The following is a 13,563-nucleotide window of genomic DNA, read 5'->3' on the forward strand; positions in this document are numbered from 1 at the left end:
CACAGAAACAGTAAACTTCAAACTATAGTGAAAACGACATTGGGAAATAACTGATTTAAAAGCTTCTTAAGACAGATACTGCTAAGATGGTCATCTTTTTTGAACTTTAGTTGATAGCATAATAAGTTTCCTTAAATTGTTGAAGGTAATGCAAATATGTTGAGCATATAATTCTAATCTAACAGGGCATGATATGTATGAGAGAAATACTGAACTGATTTCACCATGATTAACAACTTTTTGGAATTTTAGAAAAGAGAAAAAAGACAGAGTTAGAAATAAAAGTGTCTTTGAGATAATTTGTAGACACTGAAATGAGAAAGTAAAATTAAAGCTGTCACAAGGAGAACCAATTCTTCTTTCAAATACATTTTGCTATCAAAATAACCCATGCCAAATAGTATAGAAATATTATAATTAATATTATGGAGTTCACACAAAGGCAACCGCTTTTAACAAAGTTTTTAAAATTTTGGTGGTAACTCCATATCTCTGGATAATGGTGTGCTTATGTTATTTTCTTATTTTGCCAATGTTAAATGTGATTAATTTACTTTCTGCTCTAATAAATATGGATTTATCTCATTTTCTACTCTCACTCCCAAACTTACTGCTCACTCTAGCCTTCCTTTCCAATATAATTATAACAAATCCTAAATTCCATAATCTCTGTAACCTCTGTAACCATAAATAAACTAATAACCGCAAATAACATATATAAACTTCCATTTTGTGGACCATCAGCCATAAACAGTTCTTCTTTGCAAGCACTAAGAAAATAACTCAAAATATCTGTTTTTTTAAAAACCCAATGTTTTTAACATCATGTTCAAATGGATTCTCCTTTTCAACGCTTCATGGACTGCTCAAAGTTGTGCTATGTTTTCGTTTTTTGTTCTTTTTGGGTCATACCTCCCTTGTATAGTTTTTATTCTTCCTGGGATTTCTAACTGCCTTTCTTTTTTCCCTGCCTTTCATGCTTGCATGTCCTCACAAGCTTTCAATCAGACTATCTATTCTATTGATTCCTGCTATTTTTCCTGTGGACTTCCTTCAATGAGTCTGTAGTTTTCCTGATCCACTCTTCAGTTCTGACACACAGTTATCATTCCAGGAGTTTTTCACGCATTCTTTGATTGGATCTGCTCTTTCTTTAATCCCATATCTTTCTTTACATTTATGAATTTTCTTTCTCTTTAAGGATGCATGCAAGAAAAATCTTTGTGAAATTTACAAAACGAGCATTTTTTAAATTCTTCCTTGCATTTAATTGGATGGTTTGGTTCAATGTAGAATTCTAAGTTGGAAATAATTTTGCCTAGTAACATTGATGATATTGCTGAAAGATAAGTCTGATGCAATTCTTCTTGTGGAAAAGTGACGTGTGTATATGCGTGCAAGTATGTGTTAGTGGGGGGAGTGTGACTAATAATAACTGTAGTGTTTTCAGACTGTCCGTTTGGTCCTATACTTTTAGTCCCATCTCTTACATCACTTATTTGTTGAATTTGTGTCTTTCTCTGAGTCCAGAGTCCCTCTGGGATGCTGCTGGGTTGGCTAGTTCCATCCTTAACCGCAGTTGGAAGGAGATGTGTATTCTAGATAATGGTTAGGAGGGGACGACCTGGTTCAAATTCTGGCTCTGCCTTCTCTAGCTGTGCAACCTTAGCTAAGTCACTTGCACCTTAGTGAGTATTATCCACATAAAAAAAAAGGATAATACTTTTATGTGGATAATACTGTCTATTTTAGTAACTATATGTAAAATCCCTATTATCGCTATTATTATTATTCCTCCTCTGTTGTGCTTTATCAAAACCTTGCTGTCATCTGCTTTCCATATTCCATTTGTTTATCACTTTCTGTTTCTGTTCCCCCTCATGTGTCTTTTCATATTATTTTGTATTATTCTTTCACTTAGTGAATTCTAGGTAATGAGAGAAAATGTGTGTGTGCTCCATCCCCCATCTTGAACCAGAAACCAGAACTGTTTGTTAAATTTAGAAGCCATTCAGAGATATAATGGTTTTAGTGCTATTTGTTTTTTAATAATTTAAGATTTTTAAACTGAATTACCTTCTCTATATCCATGTATCATATTTAGTGTCTGCGCTTAGTGATCTAATGACCCAGCGTCAATCTTAATCAGGAGTTTTGCTTCTTTCAATAGATCCTCAGTGATGGTAGCAAAACTGTTCTACTTCTGGTCAGAATCTAAGTATCTTTAAAGCATTGGAAGCTAAAGTAAAAGGATACTAGCATGTTAGAGAAATAATTTGTTTTCCTTTTGTGTCAAATGTGAGTTAAAGTCAACAGTTTTACTAAATTTCGTGAAAGATTGAAAAACAAACTAAAAGGTGAGGACGGTGATGATGATGATAATGATGTGATGATAGTAGCCATGATTTTGAAACTGTCTAAATATATACCAGGCACTTAATTTGCATTATGTTATTTATTCCTTACAATAGCTGTACTAGGTAAGCACTTTTATCCCTAATTTACGAAAGAAGAAACCAAGAATTGGAGTGGTTAGATAATTTACCCATAGTCTCACAGCTGGTAAGGGACAGAATTGTCTGATACAGAGGCGTGTTTTCTGTCACCATGTAAAACCAATCATGGTCTTAGGAATCAACCTGCTTTGAACAACCTGCATTAATGAATGTCAATTCCTGTATCTCACTGTCTATTTTTTCCATTTGTTGGCGCTCCTCCCTCTGCTACAGTGGAGGTCCCTGCAGCTACCCAGAGGTGCCACAGCCTCAATATCACATTCCCTTAAAATCATTGTCACCAGCTTTCTCACTGGAACCTTCTGTCCCCTTAAAGGCCCAGCCTCAAGTGGGTCCAGCTAAGAAATCCTCTAACCTCTGTTAGTTACCACCATACCTGTCTGGACTGCCAACTCTAGTAGACTTTCAGGCAATAATAGATGCTTGCTAACTCTTTGAAGAATGAATTAGTGGTAGAAAGAGAAGACTAAGTTCCTGACGTAGAAGACAGGAAGGAGACTGTTGCTTAGACAGAGAGATTTATCAAGTAGAAACTGTAAGATATTTTCCTATAGAAATAATGTTAGAAATATCATTTAGGGTCTACAACTCTATTAATATCACTAAAACAGCAGTCCAACAAGCTTTCATGTTATCCAGTGTAGTTGAGAGCCCAACCAGCATTTATAAAATGTCTTTATAAAGAAATGCTTTCTAAATGGCGAATAACAGATTTATGAATGAACTTTTGAAAGATAAACTATTCTTAAATTGAATTTAAGTCCTAAGGCCATTTATTTATTGATTATCTTTGTGTCTTCTCTTAGAATTATAGCGCTATAAAGAACATGAGGTCAGAGACTATTTTCTAGTCATAGTAATAGCACTATGCCCACCTCTTTCTCCTCCTATCTGTTCCCACCCCCACCCAGCTTTCATCATGGTGCCTTCCATGTAGTGAATACTCGAAAAGCTTATGTATTGATTGTTTGATTTTTAATAGGATTATCATTTGGTATAAATGATGGCATATTCTGAGATATGGGTTCTTGCTTCAACCTAGCTTTACTTTTGGATTATATAGCAAAGTTATAAATTATTTTTAGAATATAAATTAAATTACATCTTTGATCTTAATTTAGGTGGTTATACAATATTAATTAAAATAAGTAAATTATAATAATAGGTGTGGATGCTTATTATTTTTCTGTGTGACATGTTTTAGCCATAAGGTCTAGAAGGCACCCAAGTTTGAAAGACCCAAAGGACGTGTATACTAAACTACATTTTTTAAATATAATTTTCCGACTGGGACAGATAGATAATAACCTCTCATTCCGGAAAACACTGTAGAGTGGTCTAGTGTCCTAAAAATATATATAGCCTACTTTCAGGAAACAGTGGAGTAGTCTGGGATAACCAAACCACATGTCTATAGAATGGAGGAAAGCTACAAATGGAGTAGAAAAGTACATTTCTTTTGGGTGCAGTGATAAAAAGTTTCTTTTTTTCACAAAAGGCACTCTTTTGCCTTTACAGGTGTAACTGTGTAGAACCACATCATCCCAGTAATGATACATTGAAAGAATGGAGGGATTCCAATATTTCTGCCTCTGACATAATTTGGGAGAATTTAACTGTATCGGTAAGTGAAACATTGAAAAGTAAGTCATATTTTGAGTCTTATTATTTAAGGCCTTTGTTGACATTTTGAATCAATTATGCCACTAAAGTAAGTTTTTAAATGCATACTATTATAAAAACTGTAGTTTGCTTTCATTTTAATTTCATCAATTTTAGGTATTCCTCAATAAACTGAGTTTTCTTTCATTTTTAAATTGAAGTTTTTCTAATACTTAGAAGGTCTGAATTGCTCTGAAAGCATACATATTCAGAATAATATGACAGAGATTAATGAAAAGCACATTAAATAAGAGTGATGTTGACCTAAATGAAGCCATATGGCAGAATTAAATCTCCCTCCTGTGTAAAGAGCTCATACTGCTTTTATTTCACTCTGTAATTCTGCTCCAGCTGTTCAGAATATGCTGTGGGGGAGGGGATGTTTGTTAATATTTTAGTGTAAATACCAAAGACTTTGGGAAGAACAAAAGTCACTTTATTTGACAAATTCTGACATTTTCCTAAGCAAGGGCTTCTTTACTTCCATTTTCTCCATAATTATCTCCCTCTTAAGATAGGGAATGGCAGCACATTTTTCACCTATTACAGTTATATCTTTTATCTTTGTTTTATTTTCTTTGGCTTTTCTCTGCTCTATAATTTCTTTTTTCTCATAGGCACATTTCTCAATATATCTTAATCTATTATATTTGCGCATCTTTTTCCCATCTGTATTTGCATCCCTCTCTTTGGTTCAATCAAATCTTAATTTGCAAAACACAAAGTGTCCTACTTTTAGTAAATATCAAAATCTTAATAATCCTGGTTTCTTCTCTATTATTCTCAGTTACAAACATTAAAATCAAAACTTTTGCCACTTTATGTAAATCTGTAAGCACTCAAATCCCATTACAACCATCAGCATGATTATATGAATTCTAGTTCATTTTATCAAACACGTACCAATTTGGTAAGCGGACCAGTTTAGTGGAACATAGAACTTTTTTTATTGTACAGACATTATAAAACTCTGAACATGATTCTTGTAAAAGCACAACCGAGTGCCTATTTTTTTTCAATTTTCCCCATTAAATTTGTTTCTTTCAGAATGAAAATCAAATTACCTTCTGCTTAAAATTCTGCCTTGACTTACATTTTACTACCTTTATTCTTACCCTATTCTTATAAGCACTTTCTCTATAATGATGAGCTTTCATTTACTCTTTTTTTAGAGAAATTGTAGGTTTACAGAAAAAAATCTTGCAAAAAAAAGGAGTTCCAAATTCCCATATACCACCCTATTATTAACACCTTGCATTAGCATAGTACGTTTGTTACACTTCATGAAAGAACATTTTTATAACTGTACTATTAACTATAGCCTTCATTTACCCTTGTTGTTTTCTTCTGTTATACGTAACATTTCTTCTGTTTCTTCTGTTTTTCCATACAAAAATAAGATTGCTTTCTCTCAGAGAACCTCTGACCAAAAAAAGAAACAATGAAATGAACAAGAAAGAATGCTATAGTTATTAAAAATTTAGACATGAGATCATGGCAGATCCATTCAGTATTGGATCTTACATCTCTATGTACCTTTTGTAAACCATACAACTGTTGTGTCTAAAGCCCCTTGCTATGTCCCTCAACCTGATGCTCTCTTCAATCCAGAAAACCATATAATCCCATCTCTAAATTAACATAACATAATAATGTGCTTGGTACTTTATATGTTCTGAATCATTTATATAATAGCAAACTCGGAATAATAATCTTCTAAGAGACAGAATCACAGGGCTATTGATCTGGCTAGTTATTTTTAGATATTAGAAGTTTTAGGGTCAGAATACAGTGAAGAATATGTTGCAATAAAAGCAAACTTCTGCTGTGTTTTCATCTTTTTCTTTTTTTTAAGCTCTGTACTAGGTGTGAACATTCTGGCAGAAACTTTCATATTATTTTTTATTGTTTAAAGCAGTTTTGCAATGGATAATTGTTATTCTTGACCAGAAATAGCCTTTCTCACTAAAGGGAATGCTACATAATGAAAAATCCTTGTAATCATTGTATCAATGAAGACCATTAAAATTTTTGGTCTTAATTAGTATGCTGGATTATTATTCTCAATATAATATTCAGTATATCAAAAATGAACTAATGGCTTTTATAACTAGCTTTGTAAAAGTAGCTATATAACACTGATTTTAGACATTCTTTATTCGGCAGGTCACATCATGATTTATTGAATTGTTTATCTCTCATGAATTGTAATTTGTACCTTGTTAATTCAGCAAGGGCAAATACTTTAGCTTTCTTTGATTCTCCCAAACTGCTGTATAGATAGTAAATGTGTAATAAGTATTTAAAGATTATTTGAAACATAGTCTCTCAAATTCATATTTAATGTGAATATTTTATAGCAAGCTAGAATACTTAACTTCTTATTTTCATATTTACTTTTAGCAATATCTCAAAAAGCAACATTGTAAGGAATTCCTAAGCAATGTTTAAAATATTCACAAGTAATTTCCCAGCAATGTTTAGGTATTATTTCAGTGCCTGAATTACATATTTAGCTTCTACACATGTAAGGGGCAGGAGAGTAATGCCAACTTTATCTTCTTATTTTAGCAAGCACTTTTTTTTGCCAGCTTTATAAAACTGTTGAAACTTGGAATTTGTTTGAAGAATAATTAGGAGAAGTCAGTTTGTCAAGGAACATTTTTTGAGTGTCCATTGTAAGTGAAAATATGTTGTAGACTTAGTAGAAGATAGCAGGATCTGGATTTGGTTTTCATTTCGTAGTCTCAGGACTTCTTATGTGAGTGGTGAGTGTATGTGTGTGTGTGTGTGCATTGGGGATACAATTGTGTAACCCTAAAAATATATGTAAATTTTAGTAGATCACAATTTTTTTCTTTTTTTTTGTTTATTAACTTTTTTTTATCAAACAGGAAAAAAATATTATTTTTTATTTTTGGATTTGCTTTGAATTAACTAGGCAAGCCATTGGCAATTTATTGTAGATTATAAGACAGTAAAATCCTTGAAATTATCCTTTAAATACCATCTACAATTTAAAATAGAGAACCAGACTCAGCCAACTCCAAGGAATGTTTAGAAGACTTTTATACCTGCACAAAAGACTGAAAATGTGTAAGCGTTTATCATGGAGCTTTTAGCACCTCTTCGTATTTAATATTCTGCTTACCCATTCCATTGCTTAGTAATTACTCTACTAGTATCTCTGGACAGGAGTTGGAGAAGAAACTGAAAAATACAAAGGACTCATTTTTGCAACATTATCTAGTTTTGCAGTTTTGAGAGAAAGAAAATTAGAGATATAATTAAGACTTATTTTTTTTCCAGTGATTTTTCAATTAACCAAGTTATTGTGCTACATATTAGCTTAGTTATGTATTCTTAGAATTCAACTTGAGCTAGCAGGAAAGATATTTGTTAGATTAGAAAAGGGAATGGAATTTTTTTAGACAACTATAAGGTGTACTACATTATTTCTCAATAATCTGAGACTTAAGGTAGTTGCCCCAAGTAGGTTTTAATAGTTGGTCAGTTGATTGTTTTTCAGTTGTTTTCTGATGCTGATTTAACTCTTTATGATTTACTCTAGAATATTTTTGAAATTATATGTTTTCTGCTAAGCAAGAATTCCAAGGCCTGAGGCTGGATTCATTCTGAGGACTCTGTGTTGTGATCAATCCATGTATCCACATTTCTCTTTAAATTTCTCTCTGGTGTGACACATTCAATTTCTGTTCTGGGCCAGAGTACCTCAGAGACTAATGAGGCCACTGGATCATTTCAACCATTCTTTTCTCTCATTTGAAATTTAAAAATCAGTGATTTTGTAATCAAATTTAGGATAAAATGAGAAACCAAAATGTGTTTTTTTTAAATGCCCTTTTTTCCTGGAGAAAGAAAATTGTTTTGACTTTGCTGCCACCTTATGGCTAAGGCAGTAATTGGAAATGATCCTTCAGGGATTTACAGAAATATAGTACCAGGAATAAAAGACCCTGAAGAAGTAATAGGAAACATGACTGTTCCCCTGCTCGTGTAGTAATTTTTTCCCGTTTTGTTCTTAAACTAAGTTAAAGATCCCCATTTTTGACTAACAATTTCATTTCAAGAATTGTATATTCTAGTTTTCTTGTTGCCTTTCTCATCTTTCTTGGTAGTTTTTAGACTAGATAATTCTACAAAATCCATGTTCTTCTTTAATATGCATTAATATCACCACTATAGGCACCAGGTTTGTACTACAACTGTGTTTCCACCCAACAGCTGTGAGATCATGGTAAATTACTTAACCCCTCTAAGTCTCTGTTTCTGCATATGTGAAATAGAAATAATAACCTCTCCCTATTTTATAGGATGATGTGAAAATTAATTAAAATGATGTATGTAAAGGGCTTGGCATAGTGCCTGACCCTGGTACTCACCTCACTGTCAAAAATGTCATCTTTACAAAAAATCTAGTGTTCAGAACTTAGTAGATATTACATTAAATATACATCGGTAAATCAATGGATTTTACAGATTTAAATTTGTTTGAAAAGTCAGAATTTAAAAATAAGTTCATGTTCAAATCTTGCATAATCTGTAGCTTTAGTACTCGTTACCTGTCTAAGCAGACTTTTTCAAGCATAATGTAATGTCTACTGAATCATTCTAAGAGCCAAGGATGAAAATCTTCACCTTCTCAACTGCAATTGATCTAAGATGTTAGTTTTCTGGAAAAAGAAAAATGCATCCAGTTTTTCTGAGTTTTTTTGTTCTTAAAAGCCCCATTTGTTTTACTTCCTCTGGCAGGAATGCAAATCATTGCATGGCGAGTACATTGGCAGGGCCTGTGGTCACGGTCACCCGTATGTCCCAGATGTCCTCTTTTGGTCAGTGATCCTGTTCTTCTCCACAGTCACCCTGTCAGCCACCTTGAAGCAGTTCAAGACTAGCCGGTATTTTCCAACAAAGGTACTTAGCCTGTCGTTTCCATGATCAAAGTGTAAACTAGCACAAAGCATGTTATGGGGTCATGCAAGTTTTAGGACACAAGAAGCAGCAAGTTTTTGTGTGAGTGTGCTGCTGGGTTGGGGTGGGTTGAGGGAAGTGAAGAGAAAGCATTTTGTGATACAGGTGCTGAGTGCATGTGCCCTCCTTGCTTTTCTCCTAACTACAGATCCCCAGGAAAAACTCCCACTTTCCCACTTAGGTTTTTGGAAGTTGAACGCACACATTGCATTCCTGATTGTCGGCTCTCTCGCCCAGTGAGGAGTGTGATTGGGAACTATTCCAGTCTGACAGATACCTCAGAGGAACCACTGTTGCATTCTCTAATTGGGAAAGCCCCTGCAAGACTCCTTGGAATACTGTTCTCTTTTTCAATTTTTGAAGTGTTAGTCCCTCCCCCTAACCCATCCCATTTGCATCTGCATATTTGGAAAGGAAAGTAAACAGAGAAACAGCTTAGTTCAATATTTAACACTACAAAGTAACACCTATAATGTCTGATTCAGCCAAAAAAAAAAAAAGTGGGGGAGGGGGCAGGCATGGAGAGAAAAGAAAAGAGACAGGAAACAAGTGCTATAGGGAAGAGCTAAAGATTACGAAAAAAAATCCACTAGGGGAAAATGTTTGAAGAGCTGTTCCTGACAGAGGGCGGCTGCTGCTACTACTGCAATTTAAATTGAAACAATAATCTTCAACATGTTGTGTGTGTGTTTGTGTGGATGTCTCAAAGGCATCCTACTAAAAAACAGATCTTGCTGTTAATTGCATTCAGATATTTGCTCAAAGATGACTTTATGAATGAGGAATGGCTATACAAACTGGCTTACCTAGAATAACTTTTCAATTTGCTCACTCTTTTGTACACATTCCTGCTGCCATACTTATTTCCCAGATTAACTAAAACATTATATTTCTTCAACACAAATAGATACTTTTATGTTGTTTCAGTTTTGTCATATTAAAATGTCAACTGTGTGAGAAAAAAATAAGCTAAAATTCAACCTTATTCTATGTTCTGAATTTTTACACACTTGGGCTCATAATGCACTTAGATTTTAAATAAATATTTAATATAGCACATTACCATTGTGGCTATTCAGTAATGCCTAATTCTGGGAAGTTTGACTGTTTTTCAGTCTTAATGTCATCGATATATGAATAAATATTCTATTCTGACAGGTTCTGACAGAGCTAATGGCAATATTATAGTATGCATAAAATATAATATTATGATATTATGTCATAAAGTGTTTATAAAGTGTGACTCTAGATTATGTTCCTGAGTATTCATCACTATGTATAGCTCCTTTAAGTGACAAGTGTTTGCATTATTTCTAGGTTCGATCCATAGTGAGTGACTTTGCTGTCTTTCTTACCATTCTGTGCATGGTTTTAATTGACTATGCCATTGGGATTCCGTCTCCAAAACTGCAAGTACCAAGTGTTTTCAAGGTGAAGTTATTATTATAGTCATTACCATAGATACTATCTATGTAACTCTTTTAGTCTCTAGGTTTAATTTTCACTAGATGATGTCTGTAACCCCGGTATTTGGGATTTTCATGAAAACATAAAGAGCAATAAATAAAATGGCCACGGTATGACTAAAATTTTGGACTAATATTTTTTCTTTTTCTGTTTTTGTATGGGCAGGTACTGGGAATTGAACCCGGGTCTCTGGCATGTCAGGCGAGAACTCTGCCACTGAGCCACCATGACCCTCCCTGGACTAATATTTTTTTAAAAAAGAATCATAGAAGTAGAAACATAGAGAATGCTTGAAAATTTTTTACTACAATATCTAATTTGAATATCCATACATGGCACTCCTGAAAGAGAAGGAACCACTTTTTAAACTAAGGAAAAGACATGAACTTGATTCCTTTTGTAATAGGGTGGAATTGCATGGTGGCTAGGGCTTGAAATGCAGACATACAGAGATCTGGAATCAAATTCTGACAACATTACTAACTTGGTAATATTGTGAGGTTGGGCCAGTTATTTAATTTCTCTAAACCCCAGTTTTTTTAATTGTCAAATAAGACTGGTGACTTCCTCATAAGATTCTTGACAGAATGAATTCCTTTGAGATAACTCTCAGGCATCAGTGGCATTTGGATCCCTTGCATGAAGCCCTGGTGGCATTTAGACCCCTTCCATGAATGCCTGGTGTGATGAAGCGCCCTTTTTCTGTTCTCACACAATGGCCTGCACACACATCTAAAATAAGTTATCATGTTATATTGTAATTTTCTCTTTATGTCTCTTTCTCTGACTCTAAACTGAAATAAGTCTCTTATTTGTATCTCAGTTCTAGCACAGTGGTCAATGTGCTATTGGTAAATGTAAGCAAATTTACCAATAGTAAATAGCAAATATTAATATTATTTAATTAAATAAAATAACAGTAAATATTAACATTATCTTATTTAATATAGTATAAAGTTTTGTTAAGAACACAGATTTTTGAGCCAGTCTGTTGGTTCAAAACCCAGCTATATCATTCACTAGCTTTGGGACCTTGAACATTTTGCTAGACTCCCTATGGGTCAGCTTCCTTATCCCTATCACCTTCTTAGGGTGTTGTGAGGATAAAATGAGTAATATTTAAATATTTAAAGCATTTAGAATGGTGCTTGGAGCTTTAGAAATTCTTTATGAGTTTTGGTTATTATTAGTTATAGCTCACTTAGTATATCAATTTCTAACTGAGGCTTTCCTGGTAGCATCTATAAGATTTAATTTGACTAGGTATTCATTAATCCAGCTAATAACTATGAATATTCTTTTATTTTTTACAGCCCACTAGGGATGATCGTGGCTGGTTTGTTACACCGTTAGGTCCAAATCCATGGTGGACAGTAATAGCTGCTATTATTCCAGCTTTGCTTTGCACTATTCTAATTTTTATGGACCAACAGATTACAGCTGTCATCATCAACAGAAAAGAGCATAAGTTAAAGGTATTTTTAACATCCATGCTAATGTGAACCATTAACCAACATCAATTGTTACTTACTAGACTTTGCCTGTATTCTGTAATCATTCATAAACTGAAATATTAAGTTTATATTTTTACGTGCATAATTTCTGTCGAAATTCACTTATTTTATTGTAGCAGTTAGCTGAGCTCTAAAGTTTGAGCCTTAACTTTAGGGCCTAAGATAAAATTTACTTTTCAAGTTCCAATTTTCTTTGCTATGTTTAACATATTTTAAGGAAATAGCAATCTATTCTGGTGAAATGAAACGTTAACAAGTTTGTCTTACATCTGGGATTCCTCTATTCATTTTTTCCTAAGTATACCTATTAGATTGCATTCATTACTGAAACAAATTACATCTTCAGATGTTTCTCATTTTCTTCAATTATTCTACTGTCAATAATGCCTATAACAATAAAACCCAGCTATAAATATTGTTAGTAAGTGACATCGTTTTATTTTATTGCAGATTTCAGTGACTATGGAAATGTACTTACTTATTATATTATGTTCTGACCCTGCCACTTTGAAACTGTAAATAATCAAAGTTGTTCACTGGTTTGCATTTGAAATATGTACTGTGAGCACTAGCACATTCAAGAATATGTTAAATAAAATATATGAAATTATTAAATGGTTAAAAATAATTCAAATCAAATCTTGAAAAAACAAAACACACACTATCTTGTTTTGTTCTGATATCATGGGGGAGTTGCCATCTATTTTCACATACCCTTTAAATTCGGAAAAAATTCATTGTTAAAGCAATATAAATTATGCCTACAGAATGTTATATGTGTGTTAAAAGGATTAAAAATTCTAATTAATTATTTGATGGGATACAATAATGGCATAACTTAGGAAAACACAGTTATTATTAATAAATAAATCTGAAGAAGGAATTCTGTGTATCTATTGAGAGGGAGGATGTCTGTCTTAAAACAAAGAACGTTCTTCAGTTTCTTTGGAGAAATAACTTGAGTGCTTGAAATCCCTATTTAAAGGAGTTCATCCTTTATTTGGCCCAAAGCACAAAGTTCATTTGTGCTTTGGGCCAAATAAAAGTTCAATTATTAAAGATATATTTTACCAAAAGATTTAATAGTTTTCAGAACTAGACCAGTGGTGAGCTGGTAAATGGTTAACAACCAGCTTTGCGGGGAGTGGGGAGCAAAGAAAGAAAGACCCTGATTTATAGTGTTTGCCGATTTCCATGGTGTGAATACCCTCATCATGGCCAATTTCAGGCTACCAGCATGACATCAACTGGCAGGAAAATTTTTTGAAAATTAAACAATTGGCTCTCACAAGCCAATACAAGCTAGTTCCAAAATACCACTGAAGAAGATTATTCAAAATTTATCTACAGACTGCAAAACAGGAAATTCAGATTCCCAAACTTAACAGCCTGGTTATTTAATATCAGCAGTC

The 13,563-nt window shown here is 33.4% G+C and overlaps 1 protein-coding gene across 1 annotated transcript in view; it reads left to right on the plus strand.

The window, feature by feature from the left end:
* SLC4A10 (solute carrier family 4 member 10) overlaps positions 1-13,563 on the plus strand; it is a 263,964-nt gene that overhangs the window by 221,050 nt on the left and 29,351 nt on the right. Inside the window, exons 15-18 of the mRNA XM_077154007.1 lie at positions 4,035-4,140; positions 8,952-9,113; positions 10,488-10,601; positions 11,951-12,112. Of these exons, the coding sequence (XP_077010122.1) occupies positions 4,035-4,140; positions 8,952-9,113; positions 10,488-10,601; positions 11,951-12,112 (544 nt within the window). The remainder of the gene's footprint in view (positions 1-4,034; positions 4,141-8,951; positions 9,114-10,487; positions 10,602-11,950; positions 12,113-13,563) is intronic.

This window comes from Tamandua tetradactyla, chromosome 3, assembly GCF_023851605.1.
Source record: "Tamandua tetradactyla isolate mTamTet1 chromosome 3, mTamTet1.pri, whole genome shotgun sequence".
Lineage (NCBI taxonomy): Eukaryota > Metazoa > Chordata > Mammalia > Pilosa > Myrmecophagidae > Tamandua > Tamandua tetradactyla.